Here is a 22,534-nt window from a genome sequence, read left to right on the forward strand (position 1 = left end):
CACCTAAGGCTGGATATTGTAACTTAATGGTAGATGCTTTCATTCCGAATCCCCTGATATGTTACAGCTGTCAGAAGTTTGGCCACGGATCTAAGTCATGTCGTAATCCAGCCGCTTGTCCTCGATGTGGTGGAACATGCGAGGATGGCAAGTCATGTACAAATCCACCTTCGCGTGTCAACTGCTCTGGTGGCCATCCGTCCTCGTCAAAGGAATGTCCTACATGGAAACTTCAATCTCAAATCTCTCGAATAAAGCATGACCGTAATGCAAGTTATCTGGAAGCACGGAAGATTGTTCTAGCTTAAGAACAGCCAGGATCTACTTAAGCCACCACTGTGTCTACACGACTTTCAGACCCGAAGACAAACCATGTATCTCTTCAAACAATTGCTTGCCAGACTGACTGCACATGGACAAAGAGGTCTTAACCTACTTTGATATCTACAACTTAGATAAATTTAAAATTATCAATGCTAAAGCACGGTGTACTTTCAAGCAAAGTAAACGGCAATCTTGGCGAAATTATGTATCAAAAATCAATGCGCGTACGCCGATATCAAAGGTGTGGAATATGATCCAGAAAACCAAAGGTAAGGGCTCTAAATCTGACATTCACCATCTAAAAAGATGGGAAACAGTTATTAACCACTAAATCAGATATTGCAAATAAGCTTGCAGAGATGTTAGCCAAACATTCTTCCTCATCTAATGATCTGAATTCCAAAAAATATCAAATACAGCAAGAAAAGAAAGCTATTAATTTCAATTCATTCATTGGGGAAGACTACAATGAAACCCTTTTGAGACATGAGCTTCATACTGCTCTTGATCAGGCCTACGACACTGCTTCTGCTTCCATTATCAACTCCTGAAACACTTATCTGAATCATGTTGGGAGACACTCTTACATACTTTTGATGGCTTTTGGACAACTGGAACTTTCCCTTCGTCATGGCGCGATGCTATAGTTGTCCCGATCCCCAAGTCTGGACGCGATCATTCTGATCCTTCCAATTATAGGCCCATTTAACTAACTAGCTGTGTTTGCAAGACCATGGATCGCATGATAAATAATCGACTTGCTTGGTACTTGGAAACCAATAACCTAATAACAGATATACAAAACAGAAGTACTATCGATCATCTCGTGCGTTTTCTTTTGCTAAGAATGTCATAATAAATAAGCAACATGCAGTGTCGATCTTTTTTTATTTAGAAAATGCGTACGACACGACATGGGATTTTAAAAGATTTGCATGACTTTGGATTACGAGGCCGATATTGCCTCACTTTATATCCAACTTTTTCCATGACCGGCAATTTCAATTTAGAGTGGGTTCAACCCTGTCTGTCATTACAGCAGAATCAGGGTGTCCCACAAGGTAGTGCAAAAGCAACCTAACACTATTAGATTCTGTTCATCATCAAGGTCTAAGACTTTGTCTCGTCTCCTTTCGAACCTCACAGGCTGAACGCCGAGGCTGATGAACCATCTCTTAAGCAGCGCCGTATAAAATTAGCTTTACAGTATATAGCAAAACAATATTCCAATGAGTTCAACCCTGCATTCAACTGTGTCTTCAGTCCTTTGTATGAGAATTTATACAATAAGAAATCTTTCCTTGGGCCGCCTCTTGGTTTAAGAATAAAACCATTTACTTCTGCTGCCAGCGTTGAGCTGCATAATATAGCTCCTTCCCAGCTTCCTTCTTCTCCCCCTTGGCAGGTGGTTAGGCCACAAGTTGACCTAACATTAACATCATTTTAAAAAGTCAGAAACAAATGAATTACAGTATAAACAAGAATACAATCAATTAAAACATAAATATAGCAATTATAGATCCTTATTTACAGATGGGCCGGTTCCCTCCCATTACGACTACTCTCCAACTGGACTACTCATTAAATACACAAACTTAATGGACGACTGATTTCTAATTACTACCTGTCACCCCTATCATGCGACTCTTGGATCAGTTCATTTTCAACAAAAATATAAACACACGTGTAATCTCATGTTTATTTTACATACAACACATTACAGATTTATCACACATTTATCACATAGCGCATTTAATTTGTCGCATAGCCAAAATAGTCATCACTGAATGTTGCTAGGTACAGGTATATCATGTGCACAGTGTTCAGTCTAATTTCAGCAATCTTCCTGCAGCGTCCACGAACTCCAAGGGTGTCTTCTGGTTGTTCTGCAGCTGGGTCTTCAGGTTCTGCAGACGAGTGTCCAGTTGAACATACATCCTCTTCCTGGGTGGAGGGTTGGCACCATGCATCATCTGAGCAAGCAGTCTTCTGTTTGAGGATTCCAAGGACTTGATGGTGGAGATGAAACTGAAGATGTTGGGATGACAGCGCTGCACAGTTTGGTTCAGGTGATGGTGCCAACCCTCTAGGTGGTTGTTTGTTCTCGGCCCTTCAGTGTTGTTGTGGTTCCAGACAGCAATGGGGAATCTAGCACCGAAGTCCACCCAGTTGTTCACGATGTAGTCTTTAAACTGCTCGCACTTGGCATGACCAATAGGGCCGTCATTCATGCAGTCCACCCACACATCTTGGACATTCCCTGCAGGCAACAGTGCCAGTGCAGCAGCACGGCGAACCAAACGTCCAACTTCAGGGTTGTCCTTATAGGCACGTACAAGTTCCAAGTCCTGCACCTTTCTCCAGACACACTGGGAGTAGTGGAAATAACAACCTCGGACTGCGGTGGTAGGAAACTCTGCGTGAATAGCCTGGTGCACAGGATACTCGAAGTCTACCTGGATGACGTCTGGGCTGAGGGGTCTTCCTACTCTGTCCTGGGTAACTTCTTTCAGTTGCTGGAACAAGCGAGTGTAAGTCTCTCGGCGACGGTCTGGTAAGAGGCAAAACATGAGGGGAAACATCTTGCCGCCGGCCATGGAGTGGATGACATACAGCTGGTGCCACAGTCCTGGACAAGAATAGAAAGTGCCATCCATATACAGAATGTTCGCTTGTTGGGCCATCTCAAGTGTTTCATCCGTCGCAAATACAAGAATCTTGTCTTCTCTGCCACTGTTAACTGCCAGGAATCGGCGACCGTCTTTGGTGTTAGCCCAGGAACCCTCTATGTTGACCGATGCTAGGTCCTTTGGAAGTGCAGGCGTTGTCTTGCGTCGGTGACGATACAGTCCAGACTTCACAGAGCACAGGGGCGGGACAGTGGCGGCAGCTTCTACAGGGATGTTGTTGATTTCGTCGTTGTAGATTTGTTGAATTGCAGTCGTTTCTTCACGGGAGCGCTTGCGGAGGTTGCTGATCAACTTCATTGATGTCTCATCTTCTGGTGGGTGGTTGTGTGCTCCTGTAACAGTACGAATGAATTCGCCAACTGTAGAGATGTTTCCTTTGCATCCAGTCTGAGCACATCTCCAGTAGACTGCAGTATCTCCAGTGCGGTTCAGCTTGTATCTATAGCTCTGATGTATAACCTGCCGGGCTCCTCTCTGTGATATCACAAACTCTGCTCTCTGAACATTCGCCATAGTTATAACATGAAATTTCCATTCCAATCTTTTATAGTTAAGTTTTGAAAAACTGAGACGTTGAGACATTTAACTCTCTACTACCTCTTGCTACTACTCCTTTGTTTTGCATTGAAGCTTGTTTGTTTGTTTATACAAGAATACTTTGATCAGTTCTGTTAAGGATCATCACAAACACAACTTTAAAGATGCAATCAGATAAAACTAATGTTTGTATTAACAAATAGCTGATCAAACAAGTGAGGATTATCAATCCGTCCTGTTTCCTGGTTATTTAATTATTTTTTTTTAAATGTTATGTTCTTTACTTAACTAAGTCAGTGGAATGAGTCCATTATTATAAAGGGTGCCTAATTGAAATGAGTATTTCAACAGTAGTCGAGTTGGGAAGTAGTCCAGTTGGAGAGTAGTCGTATTGGGAGGACACCGATGGGCCCAAGGACGGCGACGCAGTATCTTGTGCCACTGTCATTGGATCCAGAACAATATCTACTAGAATAACAGATAACAGCTCTATTTTTACAGCAGAAGCAAACGCCATATTGACGGCTCTTAAATATATTCAAAGACACCCTAAATATAAACAATATATCATATTTTCAGATTCAGGATAACAAACATCTTTCTTGTAAACATCCACTTTTCATACAAATTATTGAATTGTATAATGATCTTGCTACTGGCAAATACGACATCGTCTTCTGTTGGTTACCCAGCCATATTGGAATCTCTGGTAACTCACTGGCTGACCTCGCTGCTAAGGCAGCACTAAACAAATCTGTGACACCACTTCATATTCCATACACTGATTATAAAGCTACCATTAGATCTAATATCCATGATCTGATGCAAAAGAAGTGGGATGCCCAAGTGGACATAAATAAATTACATGAAATAAAACCTTATGTTGGTTATAGCTACTTGGGTTGTCAGTCCAGATTTGAAGAGGTCATCATGCGGCGATGTCGTATTGGCCATACGAGATATACTCATGAATACTTATTGAAAGGTGAGGATCCTCTGTTCTGCATCCCTTGTGATGAAATAATCACGGTCAAGCATGTCTTGCTTGACTGTGTCGAATATTCCATCACAAGGGATAAATATTTCAAATCACGAACTATGAAGGATCTTTTTAGTACCAGAACTTCTCGTTTAATTCTAGCATTTTTAAAAGACTTAGATTTGATAGCAGACTTGTAAATAGATAAATATTTTATGATTGGAAGTTTAAATCGATAACTAAGATTGTTAGTGGCTGTAAAATTGAAGTATTGTAAAATTATTGTCCTCATGAGAGGGTACGTAAGTCCACAAACGTTCAAAGTAAATTCAGACTCTCCGCTATTTTAATCACAGTATATATGTCATTTTAAATGTATGGCTAGATGTGCATAAATTGTTAACGACTGAGTATCTGGTGTAAATCCAGCTAGGGTCCATGCAGGTAGCAAAAGTAATGTAAGTTCCCATGGTCGCTAGTGTGGTGATCTACCTTCAGTTGTTGGCAATCTATAGCCCAATTTTATATTATATTGTCCACCATAGTTAAACTGTTTTAGATTCAATAAATGGATATCTGTGGTATATATTAGTGGTTTTACTGTTCATTGCCAACAGGGTTTTAGTTTCTTATATTTGTTCATTCTACAATGTCATTATTACTTGTTCTCGTCATTATTACTGCGATATGGCTGCAATATTGACGATGTGACGATAACTATTAACTCGCTCACTCACTAATTTCCTCTGTGACAGATATCTCATGATACGATTGGTCATAGATAACAAATCGATTCTTAAACGATTCTTTATTGCGTAAAAAACGTCTATAAACCACGATTCATGTTTTCCTCAAACTTGACTTTCGGTGTTTATTTTCTTTTAAAAAGTTCAAACACTCAAATACTTCAATGTCAGTTCAAATATTACGACGTTTCTTTTAGCTTTCAGTATATATGCCAAAAATGTTAAAGTCATCTTCCTGCTAGTCTCGACTATTTTCTGGGCACAGCATTAATTTGCTTCCAATCAAGACTGCTTCAGTTTTCTCTACTTTTGATCTAAGTCCAGACATGCTGTAAAATGTTTGTAAATTTTCTCTATAGCTGCTTTCAAGCGTTCTTCAGGTCCATCTAAGTATAATTGAGTAGCATTTGCGTATTTCTTATTCATTTTGATTCTTTTTTATCCATTGCCATGATTCCGGGGATTTCAGCTACCAGAAACCCATAAAGATCCGGGTTAGAATGTACCTTCAGTAACCCATACTTGTCGTAATAGGCGACTGACGGGATCAGGTGGTCGGGTCCAACTAATCGCGCTGATCAGTGCTCATGTTGTTGATCAGTGGATTGTCTGGTTCAGCCTCCATTATTTACAGACCATCGCCATATTGCTGGGAGATTGCTGAGTGCAGCGTAAAACTAAACTCACTCACGTAAGCTACCAGAACGAACACATGGAGAAACTGGGTCTCCTTGTCTGTAGCCACGTTCATTATGAAAGAAAGAGGAGATATGACAGTTTGGGATTACACATGACGAAACATTTTGCTAGTCCTGGGCGCTAATTATTTTCATAGCCTTTACTGTTTCAGATATCCCCTCCATATTATTGGTTTATAGTGTCAAAGTTAGTGTTTAACAATTAATAGTATTATCAGGAAATAGTTTTTGATCGAAAATTAACTTGTCCGTTTAAAATAGCCCTATCATCAGTTAAAAAATCCTCCTTGTCATTAAATAAGGAGTTGATAAGTTTACTAGTATAATTTCTGTTTTCTAAAAGAAAACGATATTTGGTTGGTTTCTCCCCCTCTTCATACCATTGAATTTGTTTCTTATTTGTCTACCTTCTTTCCTTCTCTTCTTTTATGTGTTCGGGTGTTAGGGTATCTTTAGATAAGTTGGCAAGCAGTTCTTATTGCCAGTTTGAACGTTTTCCCTAATTGTTCCTTCTAATATTTGAACATCTTTTTCTAGCTGTTTGTCTTTTGTTCAGTTTTCTTTTTCTTCAAATAAGATGAAAACGAGGTGGATTTACCTCTTACATTCATAAGAAAAGTCTTCAAAAAAAGTTCAGCAGAGATGAGGTTGTCAGTATCTCTTGTATAAATATTTTCTAAAACACATTCTTCTTTAGTTTCATCTAAAACGTCCTTCACTGATCACGCTACTTGACATTTCTTCAACTCACCATGTAGCATTCCTGACCAATTTGATCTTTTCAGGACTAGCCGAAGAGCCACTCATACACCTCTGGAAGGATGTCATTTTGTCGTATGAACATCAGAACTACTTCTAACAAGAACGACAATTCTATTTCTGCTGAACAGTACTAATTTTACAGAAAGACTCTAAATTGCTGCTTCTCTTGAAATCCGCGACAGTTACTATGACATTCCGCCGGTTTTGAAAATGAAAGAAAAACATGCAAAACCCGTACTTAGGTTTACAACACTGACACAGTATTGAAACAACGTATTGTCCATGGACTTAGATATATCCGCCATCATTCTACAGACAGATTCATACATGATCAGTTGCAAATAACTGGGTCATGGGTCGGAAGTAGTTCCTATGCAAATTAGCAATGAGGTCAAGAAAGTGTGAAGTTTGTTCACTTGCCGTCTTTCTACCAAGTGGGCAAGGTGGTTTGAAAGTCATGGAAAGGAGATATTGACTTTGGTGGAATTCAAGTTAGTTATATTTGATTTTACATAGGAGGAATAAACTACCAAAATATGTTTAATTGGTGAAAAGTTCATTCAGTATTTATTGTAGCTGAATTAATGTATTTGGTGGAGGTATATTTTGACTTAGGGTTGGAAGTTGTTGTTGTCAATAATTTTACTTACAATTGATTCAGATTAATATTTGATTCCAAACAGATTGTACGTTTACTTTTCTGGTGAGAATTAGCATTTCCATGCTAATTAAGGCATACATACCTTAGGTCCTTGGATCAGGTGTATAATTTTGGTTCCTCACAACATGTTTGATGCAAGTTGTTCCATAGATGGTAAGACAATCTGATATTAGGAATTACAGCAAATTTGAAGGAATTGCATCTCAAATGTAAACAAACGCAGCCCACTCGCGAAACAATTGCAGCGATATAGGTAGTTTAACGGTAATAACAGAAACCCATCGGCCCTATCGGAAGCAATGTCGGTAATACTGGAAACACGCTCGTATGGTGGCTGATTCGGGCCATCGCTTTATCGCCCTGTAAAATCAAGGCGACATTGCGACAAAGCGATAGCACGACACGACATTGCGATACGCCGACACGATATAGCGATATTGCGATACGGCCAGAAAACGAAATAGCGAAAACACGACACGAAATAGCGATATCACGACACGAAATGGCGATAACAAGACGCGAAATGGCGATAACTAGACACGAAATGGCGATATCACGACACGAAATGGCGATATCACGACACGAAATGGCGATAAAACTGGGCGACATTGCGATATGGCGATAACGCGAAAAGGCGACATTGCGATATAGAGACACGATATGGCGATACAGCGACATTGCGACATAGCGATACAGCGACATTGCGATATTGCGATATTGCTTCCTTTCCATTTATGAAATATGGAAAAGCGGGTAAGCTGATTCTGTTTTAGAATCTGATAGGTGAAGTATGTGAGATAAACGCATTTGTAAAACCATCCAGTTTACAGAAATAGCTATAGCTCATCCAAAAGCACGATGAGTGATGACATATTTCAAACTGTGATAGTTGTGCAGGCCATGGTCATGCTAACTTTGTAGGCTATAGGATTTCACCAGAACGGATTTGCCATCATACTGTGCCTTTTGTTTCTTCTTTACGAAATGATAATATGATCATAAAGAAAAGTTGTAGAAGACTTTTTATTCTTGTATCTATATATAAGAAAATATTACATTGTACACTGAATTAATTTCAGTAAGTATAGTAAGTCACTCTCAGAATTTAAAGAATTTAAAGCAAAATATATTTGACGCCGAATACAGTATTGTGGACCCACTGATGACCTTCAGCGTTTGAGGAGACAGCCCAATTAAACAGTCCGAGATACAATATTACACATGATTAGATTAAACAATTTGATACAAAATTGGGTGGAATTGACTTTATTTTAGGTTTGTTGAGGCTAGAGCAATAGAATTTTACAGGAAAGGTACATGTGCGGGGATGTAAATGTTTTTGTGGTGAAACATCTAGTTAATAAAATACAATGTATATGATTAATGCACATGGGTTTCAATCTATCTCTACAGATATTTATAGATTAAGAAAGTGTAGGTCTTGTAGTTGTTATAGCATGATCCCTCTGGTAAACGATTTGAAAACAGATAAAAACATGTATGTTTGTTTGTTTGTTTGTTTGCTTTCTGACCATGTCAATGTTGTATTTGAATGGTGGGGTGGTTAATACTATTACAACGTCGACACATTGTTCCATACATAAGGACAAAAAATATAACACTAAATGTAGAAATGTTTGAGATATTTACCGATTTTTTTCTAAATAGTCATTAGCAGGGTTGGGTGTTACCAAAATCTTCGTATTGCGATGTTTTGTGATATACGTTAGCGTACTGCAATATGTATTGCAATACATTATGAAAGTGGAACACATGGTTTAAGGTCATGAAATTACTGTTTCATTTCTTTTGAAACAATGCCACTAGCCAGTTAGGAATCAGGTGTGATTGTAGGAGAGCTCAAATGAACATGTTTCTGAATGCTTTGCTCTAATGTTTGGAACTCGAGAAAAAGCGTCTGCAGCAGGGTCCACCATTTCGGTTTGTTTAACCCCACAACAAGTGCCCTACCACTCTATTTTCTCTAATTCACATGGTTTAAAATTCATGCTAGTACAATCACATGACCAATAAACATTTTCGAAACTAAAAATATGCGGTTTAAACAGTATTTATTTTAAAAAAAAAGAAAAGACATCAGAAAGACAACAGAGAACCCACAAAAAGGAAGGCAAACAGATCGAACAAGGCCTGTATTGATGCCTCTCCCAAGAGAAAACAGCTTAAACGAATTAAACACGATTAAGAGATTGTAAAAGGATGTATAATTCAATGAGGCAATTTTCAAAACCAAGAAAAGGAGTTTATGTGTTATTTAGCCATACGTTTGGAGTTGAATTATGAAATGATAAATGGATGTAAGAAGTAATTCTGCATGAATATTGGATACGTTATCTTTGCCACAGATTATTTCTTCAACAGAGAATCTATTGCGGTAGAAGTACTGGTTATATTATGTCTGATATGACGAAATACAGGGCAAAAAGTGAAGTACGGGGTATCTTCTGTTAAAAAGCCACATTGGTATGAACTGTTTTCTTTTTATGTCTTTCGAAATGGTATAAGTTTAAAACACTACACCCAGTCTCAGTTTGGACATGATAATTTGGAAAAAGCGCGTGGCAATAATTAAAGTATTTATAGCTCTGAAAATGAGAGTGTAATAAGTAAGATATAATTTAAATTTAGACAATAACTTTGCCGATTTACATAGTCGTTCAGATTATTGTAGCCTTGTATGACTAATGGAAGAAGAGAGTGTTATAGTGTTAAACTCGTCTAGTTGTTTTTGTTCTGGCTGTCTTGAGTATCTTTGGCATTATGAAGGAAATAGTGAGTATTTTTGCCCACTTCTTGTGGAGCTTATCTTGTTAAGTACTCTGGCGTTAAACATGTACCATCTTATAAAAAATAAACAATTTATGATTCTTTCTCCTTTGAAAGAGAGATGGCATACATGTTTCTTCGTCATTTGTTTAATGACTGATACCCATGATGGCCTCACTTAAGGTACGATGAGCATCAAGGTGTAATCTGTCTAGTACTGATCCTTGTTCTTGGGATCAGTTGTCCCAAATGAAGTCACAGTATTCAAAGACAGGAAGGAGGAATGATATATACAGTCTTTCTGTTTAGTTTATTAGTTCACATTTAAGATTCCAAAAGCAATATATTATAGGACTAGTTTCTTTACTTGATATTCGATTTGCATATTCTATATACCATTGCTTTGAAATCGTAGCCCTAAATGTTTATGATAGTCATCCATCATTAAATCTGTTTTCGCTCTAGGTATTGCCTTTCAGTGAATAACGTAGGCACTGGTTTGGGGGGACTAAACGACACCTGCAATTCATTTCTTCATTGAGACAGATTAGCAAGATCACTGTTCAACATTCTTGGTGCATCGGTGGGGTTACGTATGATTATGTAAAGGGAGGTATCATCAGCAAATAAAAGTATGTTGCTTGATACCAATAAGTGATTCATTTATCTAAACAAGGAACATAAGAGGACCCAATACGGAGTATATTAATATATAATGATATAGAGGAAATACGAATATTATTAGTAGTTTGGCTACATCACAAAAATGGCAGATCGTATCGGGTGAACCGGTTTGCGAAATATAGTACTGTGGAGCTCGTATGACAATATAACGGTTAAGCGGTATTATCGGCCACGTCCACAAATTTATCATTGTCGTACTTTAAAACGAACTTCTAAGCTACAACCAAATCGAGAAAGTGTTAACTTTAACAAGTAAAAGATAAGGTTCTAATTTTAAATAAATAAATAAATAAATAAATAAATAAATAAATAAATAAATAAATAAATAAATAAATAAATAAATAAACTTTAGATGTTACTAGAATGCGCACGTAAAGCACGTTCTTCATCCAGTATATACAAGTCGGCGGCAGGATGATGTGCTGTGAACGAGCCTAGCACATTGAGGTATACTAGTATATTTCAAAATTGCACTTTGTGCATTATGAACTGATAAAAATCATGACATTACTACTAAACATTAACTTGACACGGCAAGACGTAGACTTTCGGAAAACGGGAAATCAGCTTCATTAATCCTTTTGTGCACATTACCATGTCCACACATGATTTTAACTGTTTGTTTCCAAATCGTCTTCCAGAGGCATCATGCAATAACAACTACAAGACCCAGACTTTCTTAATCTAAAAATATCTGAATCTGTGTCGCTATATCGCAATGTCGCTGTATCGCTTTATCGCAATATCGCTGTATCGCTATATCGTGTCTCTATATCGCAATGTCTCCTTTTCGCGTTATCGCAATGTCGCTGTATCGCCATATCGTGTCTCTATATCGCAATGTCGCCTTTTCGCTTTATCGCAATATCGCAATGTCGCCCAGTTTTATCGCCATTTCGTGTCGTGACATCGCCATTTCGTGTCGTGATATCGCCATTTCGTGTCGGGATATCGCCATTTCGTGTCTAGTTATCGCCATTTCGTGTCTTGTTATCGCCATTTCGTGTCGTGTTATCGCTATTTCGTGTCGTGTTTTCGCTATTTCGTTTTCTGGCTGTATCGCAATATCGCTATATCGTGTCGCCGTATCGCAATGTCGTGTCGTGCTATCGCTTTGTCGCGATGTCGCAGCAAAACATGGCGTCGTTGGAAGAAGCACCCGTCTCGGGGAGTTTTGTTTTTAGTTCCTACTATTACATTTTCATACTTATCCATCTTTGACCACCCGTGTTGAACGCGTTTAGGTATGAAGTGTTGTCGGGGCAATAGCTTATGTTTTTAGGAAAAGATTGTCACTGCAGAAGAGTGTCACAAGTCATGCCCCTGGAGATTGTTTACATCTGAACATCGAAGTCGTGCCGATGATTACGAACATCATGAACGTGCGCCATGAAGAAGTTTATGAGTCATAATTTTTCTTGCTATGAAGTGCAATTGACAAATTTAAACACATTTTACAAAAAAAACATGATGTTATATCTAGCGCACGTTCGTAATCACGTTCTAAGAATCTCATTATGTAACTGAACCATTACGTTTGTGATGTCCATTTGTTTGAGTTCTTTTTATACTTTCATTGGGAGTGGAACCATTGTTATCTGAACAATGTGCAATAACTTGAATGTGATAAAAAGGGTTATTTTGCCGGAGATTTATATATAGAGGATACTAAACGACCTTCCGTGTAACACCATTTTTATTAAACGAGTTAATGATTTGGTTATCAAACGAGCGAAAGCTCGATACTAAATCTTTAACGAGTTTAATGAAAATGGTCTTTCACGGAAGCGAGTTTAGTATTCTGTTTATTACTCGCCAACATAAATTGACAGAAACTGCGGTTGCCTATAGTGCCTATAGTGTGAGGACACTCAGCTTTCAAGTCAAGCAAGGTCTAGTAAATTCGCGACATCAACATTAGCATTGTGACGTCACAACTTTGAACCATTTTGACGTCATATGCCAAGCGATATTACACCTGTGTAATATTGAAGTGAAAATATTACACTGCAGTATCTTCAACAGGCGAGGAATAAATTCATATACATTGTTTCAGACTTGTGTTATTACGTAGTCAACTACAGCAATAAATCCGAACTACAGCCTCAGCTGAGCTTGGTTTTCTGTTGTCGAGCCATCTCCGTTACATATATTTAGTCAAGCATCCCCTGACATTCCTCAGGATTGAATAAACCCCAATCTTCACCGTTTGGAGCATACCTGGACCATAAATTAAATGGTCGCCTTGTTCAACAGTGTGCAACAAAGGGATCCTCCTGTACAGAACCTGGCCCAGTTGGAAGCTGATTTACACGAGGAATGGTGTAGACTGCCCCTTCAGAGGTTCAGGAGGTTACACTTGGTACTGACCTTGAATCGTGTATGGCATGCAACATGACATTTCATGCTCACATTCACCAATAAATTGAACATTAACCATTCCAGGGTCATACGCAAAGTTTTATTTCCAAAACATTGTGCACAGTCTGTTATATTTTGTATGTCAAAATCAAAGTGATCAAACAGAGATCGTGTAATAAGCAATAAGCAGTATTGGCCTCTCGGTGTGGAGAGCTTTAACTGCAAAGCTACCTTGATGCATTATTTTTAAAGAAATCGTAAATGGTTAGATTTGTTTATAAAAGACAGCTACTTAGTTGACACGTGTCATCAATTCACAACTGACCCAGAAATACTGGCTAGAATGATGATCTTCACTAACGAATGATTGTCCGAAAATGTGACTATCGCAATCCGGTGGTTAGGCTTGTTCATTGTGTCCCAGTTTTGTACATCGATGTCCATGCTGTTTATCACTGTACTGACTGCTCCTGACTCCATTATTTACAGACCACTGCAAAATTGCTTATTAATATGGTCACTGATCACAAGTACAGAGAGATCTCATGACTAGCTACATATCCATCCATCTAGATGGTCTACTGATAACAAATTTTGAACCAAACCATAAATCGAAATCAAAAGACCCAGAAAACTAAAGATTCTCGGTATGTCTTTTGACATTACAGGTGATACACTTCTGTGAAAAGAAATTCATTAAAAAGGTGCATTATGATATGTCGAAGGACAGTTTGCATAAATGTTTTGATCTCAAAGTTTTAATTTGTCTACAGTTATTATTCAATAGTAAAAAAGGACACAAATACCAAGGCAAACTTGAGCACATATAACAAGCAGATATCAATAAGGTGACATAATCCCCACCCCACCCTCGCACATTATCAATCAAACTTAAAAAGTCATGAAAGTGAAGGCCATAGTTTAAGATGGAGTTAAATGTCAACAAAAACAAAACACAATCAGTCAATCTCTTTTGGTATCTTATGCTGCAGCTGTTGAAACTTACAAATATTTTCAAGACTCACTTTGACTTTGACATGTCTGTCATGACATCACAGTCTGCTATTATGCCAAAATCAAAGTGAAATATGAAATGTTTAACCATTCAAGCATTAACGCCATGCATGAATGTCATGGTGCATGAAACATGCAAAAAATAGTAATAAAGAAATTGCTGATCCAAAACAAGTCCTGAAGGTCTGTGAAAAAAATCCAGTGAAACCCTCTTGAGATATCTTGCTGACAATATTAGCAAGCTGAAGTCTTCAATGTCGCAATGACCTTGAAAATTAAGTGTATTCACTGACAAGGGTGAAACATTAAAGTCCTCTCGTGACCTTGAAATGAAGGTCAAGGTCACCGAACCAAACTGGGACCTTTATCATATTATCAAGAACCTAGGTACCACTTATAAGAAGAATGTAGTCCATTGTTCTTAAGATATTCCAATTTGTGGGAATGTAGTCCATGGTTCTTAGGATATTCCATTTTGTACCTTTGGATGGACGGATGGACCCTAATACTATATTCCCCGCTTCGCACTAAAGGTGAGGAGGGGGGTAAAAACATTGAATCCATTAAAAAAAGGACACACAGTGCTGATCCCTGAGTATATTGTACAAATATCACAAGCTTGTTACACATATTTGTGATAACATTGTTTGCGTTGCCTGACATACACAGCTGAATGTAATCACATTCTCACTGAGGTTTAACAACCAGAACATGAAAACATTCTTAGTGTTGTTTAACATGTACAGCTAAATGTGATCATATTGTTAGTGGCGTTTAAGTTACACCTAAACATTGGTTATGTACACAGCTGAACATGGTCATATTATTTGAGCTGTTTAACATACACATATGAAGTCTCCAAGAGAAATTTTCCGAGAGAAATCATGTGATTTAATGCAATGATAAAAAATCATGAGTCTGGGGAAAATCGATTGATACTAATACGAAAGAAGGTGTGATGCAAAACGTCATATTGACAGAGATGATATTTTACCCATGAAGTACATTTTACCTACATTACAAGGGCCTTAACTCTGTATGCAGTAACTATATCCAGGTATTGATTGAAGGGTTTCCTGACAAGAAGAGTAAGTAAGTGAAGTTAGTTTTACGCCCCCTTCAGCAATGTCACAACAGGAATACCAACAATGGGCTTGACACACTGTAGCCATGAGGGGAACTTAACAGGGGTTTTTCGTATTACAAGCAAACACTTTAATTACCTGGCCTCCCAGATACCCAGACAAGAATAAGGACTAATGACATTTATCAGTACACCAAAATCCATCGGCGACCACCTACTTCCCAGAATGGGGTACTGTTGGTACTCTCCTTCTGTCATTATGTAGGTACTGAGAGATCAGCCTACCAGCTACCAATGTGAGCTTCTTGTATTATCTATACCACGGGGCTTAACTCCCTCTACATCATGTGTGAATTAATAAAATAACTCATGTGGTTTTAATACTACTGTGTCCTTCACCAGTTACTGACTGTATTCTACTGTCAAAGTACCAAGATTTTTACACAGAAAAACTTATCATTTGAAACCTTCATTTATTAGTGAGTGAGTGTGTGTGTGAGTTATTTAGTATGTTTAGTTTTACTCTGCTTTCAAAAATACTACAGCAATACCATGGCAGTAGACACCAGAAATGGGCTTCACATAGGGTTTGTGAAAGCATCATGAGCAGACAATTTAACATTAAGGTGCTCCACAGTCTCAAGCGGTCGTCAACATAATAAAGTGTAACTTTGTGTCTTGTATCATCTGGGTGAAATACTGTGAAGCAAGAGGTTCTGTATTGTGATCACCATCACTAAGCAGTCAGATTCATATATACCCTAAAATCACAGAACTGTCATGAAATACAGGTCATGAAATTTCAAATGACAAATCAAAATAAATACTACCATTCAAAAACAGTAGGGGATATTCCATTCAGCAAGCATACAACTGGCCAGTGTCAATGCATATGAGAGAAAGTCATACATATATATACATATACATACAGATGAAATATTTCCTAGAGAATGGAATGAATTGCCACATGTTCCATTAATTTCTCTTCATCTGTTTCCTCTTTGGCTTCGTCATTTGCATTTTATCAATCGTGTAAGTCCATTATCCCTGCATGCTGCAACAACTGACTCCCTCGATATGACATAAAAAGATCAGTAAAATATAGTTCATCAACTTCATATAAACTAAAGCATCATTGCTACTCTAGAATCTATATCATCAATGAAGACAACCTATGCTATAATTTGAACTTCTTCATGCTTTCAGTGTGACATTTTAGCATTTATTAGCATTGCTCCCACAAATTAAAAGTAAAATATAAGAAAGCTGACTGTGTATTTCTTCCTCCCACCCTGGCCTCTTCTTCTATAGCACCAGGTCTCCTGTTATTTCTTCAGTCCTAATTCTTTAGCCACATAGTTGGCCACCTGGACATGCAGTTGTCCTTTAGTTTCCTCATAGACTGTGGAGGCAAATGCCTTGGCTGCATCAGACCCTTTCATCAGTGCCTTGTAGATCGGCAGTGTGTACTTTTGTTTGCCTGAAACATTGAGTGAGTGTGTATGGTTTTCCGTCACCTTTAGCAATATTCCATCAATGTCACAGAGGGGACACCAGAAATGGGGAATCAAAACCCAGGTTTTCAGCATGACAAATGAATGCTTTAACCACTAGACTACTGTACCAGACCTCCTGAAAGAGGCAGGATGTCAGGGTGAATATATGGTACAACTGGAAATCCTTATATGAAAAACTCCTCACATAAATATCATGAACAATGGTTTGTATGTTTGTTAAAGCTGCACTAAACAATAGTCCAGATATATGACAGGCATCTGTAAATAATCAAGCCTGGATCAGATGATCCAGTGCTGAACATCATGGGCACTGATATACACAATTGGGATACCATGCAATGTGTCAACCAAGTCAGTGCACCTGACCACCCAATCCCATTAGTCTCTTTCGGAAGACCAAATATATCCCAGATCTTCTGCTTTGTAGATGTATAAATGAGATTACTGAAATCATAGTTTCTGAAGCAACACTATATACCATGTGACATCAGGTAAACATCAGTTCTATGTTAATGAAGGTGCCGTCATGCACTGTCTATGACTAAATACAATCATTACCTTGGCTTTGCAGAAAGTCCCTGATGTTTGGAAAGGCTGGTTGGTAGTCATTTTTGATGCAGATTTGAGCCCATCTCAAACAGATCTGGAACCAGTAAGGTAAATTAATTACATGGGGAGCATATGATATCACTTAACTCTTGATAGTGACACCAAAGGACCTGCCTCCAACTGTACTTGACATTCAGCCCAATACTGACAGTAAATATGTGTAAAGACTTTAAATCTGTATCCTAAACTGATGTTAAGATGCAGTGTTGAAATAACTCTGAAATCACAAACTTTAAAGTCCCAATTACAACCATTTTTTTTCAAGAATGTGCACGGAAAGAGCATGTAATATTTCATCATGATATAATTTATTAAAATCTAAATATTTTAGATATTTAAATACTTACCTTACCATAGGTCTATAGCATATTACCTCAAGCTTCGCTTAATCAGAGATCTGATTCAATCATGAATGGCTTCCTCGCAATCACGACTGTCAGGATACGGAAGAATCCGGATCTCACCACTACGCATGCGCGCAGACTCCACAAAAAACTTCACTCTTACTTCCCAGTCCAAAGAATCTGAAGTGGGGAGGAGCATCCAGCGTTGGGAGGGAGTAACTGCCCTATGGTAAGGTAAGTATTTAAATATCTAAAATATTTAGATTTTAATAACTTTTTTACTTTCCATAGGTCTGTAGCATATGGATACCACAGCTAAAACGGTTGTGAAGGATTCCCGAGGACTGCTAGCATGTAGTAGAATCCCACATATGCCTCAGGGCATGTACCACTACTGGTACTCTAGTGTGACAATCTGCCGCAACATCCTTTCCAATGGGGAACTGGAACAAAATCAGAGTAGTAGGTAACATACTAACCACCGGAGGGGTACGGCATCTTAACTCATGTAAGTACAAGACCCCTATAGACCAAGGTAAGTATCCTCATACTTTAAAGGGAAACCGGACGGGTAAGTTGCTGAGCAACTACTAGAGGTATGAAAGACTGCAATCCCTCCATGTCTGCTACTGCCAGGTCACCTAAATAGTGACTCACGAAGACCATTGACGACTTCCAGGAACACCCTGCCATGATGTCCGGAACAGAGCAATTGCTGTGCAATGCCATAGTTGACACTAATGCCCGAATCTCATGTGGATTATTAGTCATCGGGTGAGGAAGATTCTGAGCATCATACGCTGCTAAGATGGGCTTCCTCAGCCATAGCTCTATGGTGTTTCTGTTGACTTCACCTTTCATCGATGTCGAAATAGGTAGGAACAACCTGTTCCTACTTCCTCGATGTGCTGCTGACTTCTTGATGTACAACTTCAAAGCCTGACAGGGCATAGTAGCTGTTCTTCTCTATCTCCTGCCCTGACTATGGATGACAGAGGCGGGATAGTAACCAACCTGTCCAGTTGGCCATGTAACTGATTCTTAGCCAAGAAGTCCCACAAGTGTCCCAAATGTGCCACGCCTTGTCCTGTCTGATCAAAACGGACCCTGGTCACGTCTAACGCGTGAATCTCACTTACTCTAGCTGCCGTAGCTAAAGCCAGCAAAAATACAGTTTTCCTGGTTAGTAAATCAAAGGACTTCCTCTCCAAAGGTTCATACGCACAACCTCTCAAATGCTGAAGTACAATGTTCAAATCCCAGGCTGGTGGTCGGAACTTTGCCTTCTGGTCCGCCAGTTTTAATGCCTTCAGCATCGCAATCAACTCTGGGATCTTAGAGACCTTCTTATCACCTTTCACAGCCAACATCGTGTTCAAAGCTGACAGATAGGTGCCGATAGTACTCCCTCTGAGTTTCTTCGAGCAGCGCAGGTATCGTAAGACCTCAGCCAGGAACTGGGGTGATGCTGTGAGAGGGTTCTGGGACTTTTGGGGGCAGAACTTCTCTAAGGTAGTCCACTTATCATCATAAAGTGATCGAGTAGATGCTCTATGCGCCTTGGCAATAATCTTTGCCACTTGAGACGAATAGCCCTTGGCCTTCAAAGCCCGATGCAGATGGACCAAGCACAGATATGAAATCTCGCTGGGTCCAGATGTAATATTCGACTGTGGGGATGGTGCAGCAACTGGTCCCACTCTGGAAGCCAGAACGGGTTTCTTCCTGCGAGACAGCATAGTTCTGGGAACCACATCCTTGCTGGCCACCAGGGCGTGATGAAAAGCAGTCGAATCCTCGCTGTTAGTTTGAGTTGCGCCACAATTGCTGGTACCAGTACTGGCGGTTGGAACGCGTACGCGTCTAGTCCCTCCCATGACAACGACAGAGCATCGGTTGCCCAAGCTGCTGGGTCTGGTACAGGTGACATGTAAATCGGAAGTTGAGTGTTGAACCTTGTGGTGAAAAGATCTATCAGCGGACATCCATGCTCTCGGCATAGGAGTTAGAACATCTCCGGGTGGAGCATCCACTCGGTTGGAGACGGTTTTCCTGGTTAAGAGAGCACATCGGCTAAAACATTCCTGCAACCCAGAATGTGCAAAGCTCTCACTTCATCCAACAAACTGGCCAGGAGAAAGATCTGATCTAGAAGGGACTTGGATCTGGTTGTTCCTTGTTTCCAGATTAGCCACACCACAGTTGCGTTGTCCGACACGATCGATACTTTGGAGTGTCACAGTCGAGACGTCCAATGACTTATCGCCCGAATTACTGCCTCCATCTCTAGGTTGTTGCCAACCTGCCTCCACGAACTGCATGAACTCACTCAAACAAACTCCTTCACAGGCATTTGACGGATTGTCCACCAACGCAGGTACCTGTGCAGGTGCACTGGAAGAAGCAGGTGCACTGGAAGTCTTGATGTCGTCTTCTTGTATATACGGGAGAATGAACCATTGCAATGGTCTTAGCATCAGGTGTCCTCTGCAAGATAGATCTTGTGCCGACGTTAGGAGGCCTAAGAGTGACTGCCACTCCCTTAGGCGTAATGGCTCCAACAAGGCTCTCGTCACAAACCGAAAGATCTTCTCCCAACGATCGGCGGGAATCCGTACTTGATGTCACTGCATCTGGGATCTGAACACTCCTGAGTGGGCTGTAACTGCGACTTCTTTCTGTTTAACAGCCACCCTAGTTGCTCCAGAAGACGTATGGCGAAGTCCAGCTGTCTGCGTAGCAAACTGAGGTTAGCCCTGATTGAGTAGACAATCGTCTATGTAGGGGTTGAATTCTATCTGCTGAAGATGTAGATAGCGAGTGATGGGAGTCGTAATTCTGGTGAATAGCCACGGGGCCGTAGTAATGCCAAACGGCAGGACTCACCACTGGTAATGATGACCATCGAACACAAACCTGAGGTATCTCCTGGGCGCCAGGAAGATCGGGACATGTAGGTAAGCGTCTTGAATGTCCAGACTGCACATCCATGTCCCTGGCGTAAGTTTGAGACGTAGTTGTTCCAGGGACACCATCCTGAAGTGTGGTGGCTCTACCAGATATCGCTCATTGAACATCGCCATTTTGTGTATCATTCAGAGCTTGTTTGAGTCTTTCTTGGGGATGAGGAAGACCGGCGAAAAAAATCCTGGTGAGAGGTGTGGATCTGGTGCTTCCTTGATGGCACATTTTTCCAGCAGCACTGTCATGTTGTCTCTCAACAGCAGACTCTGCCACTCCGAGTACATCCGCATCTCTGGACATAATGTTAATGGCGGGGACGAATCAGCGGAAGTTTGTAGCCTCTTTCCAAAATACCAGTCACATAAAGATCTAAGAGGATGGGCCAATTCCTCCAGAAGATACCCAGTCTCCCGCCTACTGGTGTTGGGAACACTGGCACGGCTGGGGGCAGGAGGTCCCAGTTGTGACATGTGGCGCCCTCAACATCTGGAGTAGGGGAGCTTCCCTCTCCCTCTACCGGGAGTGGCTGGGACATCCCGGCTTGAATCAGCTGGTCTGCGGCAGTCCGAAGATGCAAATCTCTGGCCTCGTCCTCTAGTGATAGCTGATCTAACTGATTCCCTTCTAGGGATATAGCGCCTTCTGCCTCTGTCCTGTAGTCCCGACTTGCCTGTAGTCTCGACAGCGATACTTCACTGTTCCTTAGGTCGGCGTGCTCATTGTAAATCTCCAGTATAGCATCACTGAAGAGCACTTGAGAGGAAATGGGCACTCTTATCAACTTCCTCCAAGAACAAGCCTCTAGGAAGCCTGTTCTGCGAATCACAGTAGTCATGGCTAAAGCTGTCCTGATGGTCCATGGCCCAAGAAGTCATGTAAAACTTTGCCTTGCTAGACGAAAAGCGATGATAAGTGTTCCACCCTCAACTAATTCTGCTTGGGCAAGTCCGCTGCCGCTGCCGACGTGGCTGAAGCTAGTGCCGAAATCGGTTTCAAACTACATCTCAATTCTGTATCTATAGCTTGCAGTTGAGCGTCTTGAACCTTGCAGGATGTTGACGAGGATAGTCTCTTAACAGCCTCGTCCAGTCCTGCACCTGAATCCGCAAAGTGTAAGTCGTGAATCTTGTATTCTTGCTTCTTGACTCTCGGCGGTTTTATAGTTGCATTTAACGATACTTTGGCGAAATCCTCATTCAACAAGGAGATGGCATCTGCAACCATCAGGTGAGGTGGGATCATCACCTGTGGCTCAATCCTAATGGCCTTGTCAGTATCAACACCTGACGAAGGAGAAGGACAATCCGGTAGTCTATCCGCTATCCAATCGAATATGGATGACAAAGGTAGATAGGATCCCTCCTCATCCCCTAGCTGCATAGGATCCTCCTTGTAATCAGGGGAAAAACACTGTTCATCTGCCATCCATGACACAGTAGATTTACGCTCCAACGTCTGTCTCCTATATGATGAATGGCTAGAACGAGGTGACACCGATCTCGAACGCCTATCCCTATGTCTGCGATGGCTTGATCTACCCCGCCGCTCTGGTGATCTCGACAGAGAGCGTCAGTGACAACAGGTGCTCGATGTACCACTGCTGGACCGAGACCTTCTACCTCTGGAGCGATCCATTCTCCTCCTGTCACACAGTACATTATCGGCACTACCCAACACTCCAAGGGTAAGGACGTCCGATCCCGACGCCGGTCTGCTTACAGTAGCTATTTGGGATGCGCTAATAGGCGCTGGCGCTGGCATACGACTGTAATT

The 22,534-nt window shown here is 40.4% G+C and overlaps 2 protein-coding genes across 2 annotated transcripts in view; both read right to left on the reverse strand.

The window, feature by feature from the left end:
• Positions 1-2,147: 2,147 nt before the first annotated feature.
• LOC137271600 (uncharacterized) lies at positions 2,148-3,527 on the reverse strand. The gene has a single exon (XM_067804042.1). The coding sequence runs from the start codon at positions 3,525-3,527 to the stop codon at positions 2,148-2,150; it is 1,380 nt and encodes a 459-aa protein (XP_067660143.1).
• An 11,300-nt stretch (positions 3,528-14,827) lies between these two features.
• The window catches only part of LOC137273305 (aminopeptidase B-like), a 38,199-nt gene continuing 30,492 nt past the window's right edge, over positions 14,828-22,534 (reverse strand). Inside the window, exons 13-14 of the mRNA XM_067805862.1 lie at positions 17,403-17,487; positions 14,828-16,807 (exon numbers count right to left, since the gene is read on the reverse strand). Of these exons, the coding sequence (XP_067661963.1) occupies positions 16,653-16,807; positions 17,403-17,487 (240 nt within the window). The 3' untranslated portion in view covers positions 14,828-16,652. The remainder of the gene's footprint in view (positions 16,808-17,402; positions 17,488-22,534) is intronic.

The sequence above is a fragment of the Haliotis asinina genome, chromosome 2, assembly GCF_037392515.1.
Source record: "Haliotis asinina isolate JCU_RB_2024 chromosome 2, JCU_Hal_asi_v2, whole genome shotgun sequence".
NCBI classification, from domain to species: domain Eukaryota; kingdom Metazoa; phylum Mollusca; class Gastropoda; order Lepetellida; family Haliotidae; genus Haliotis; species Haliotis asinina.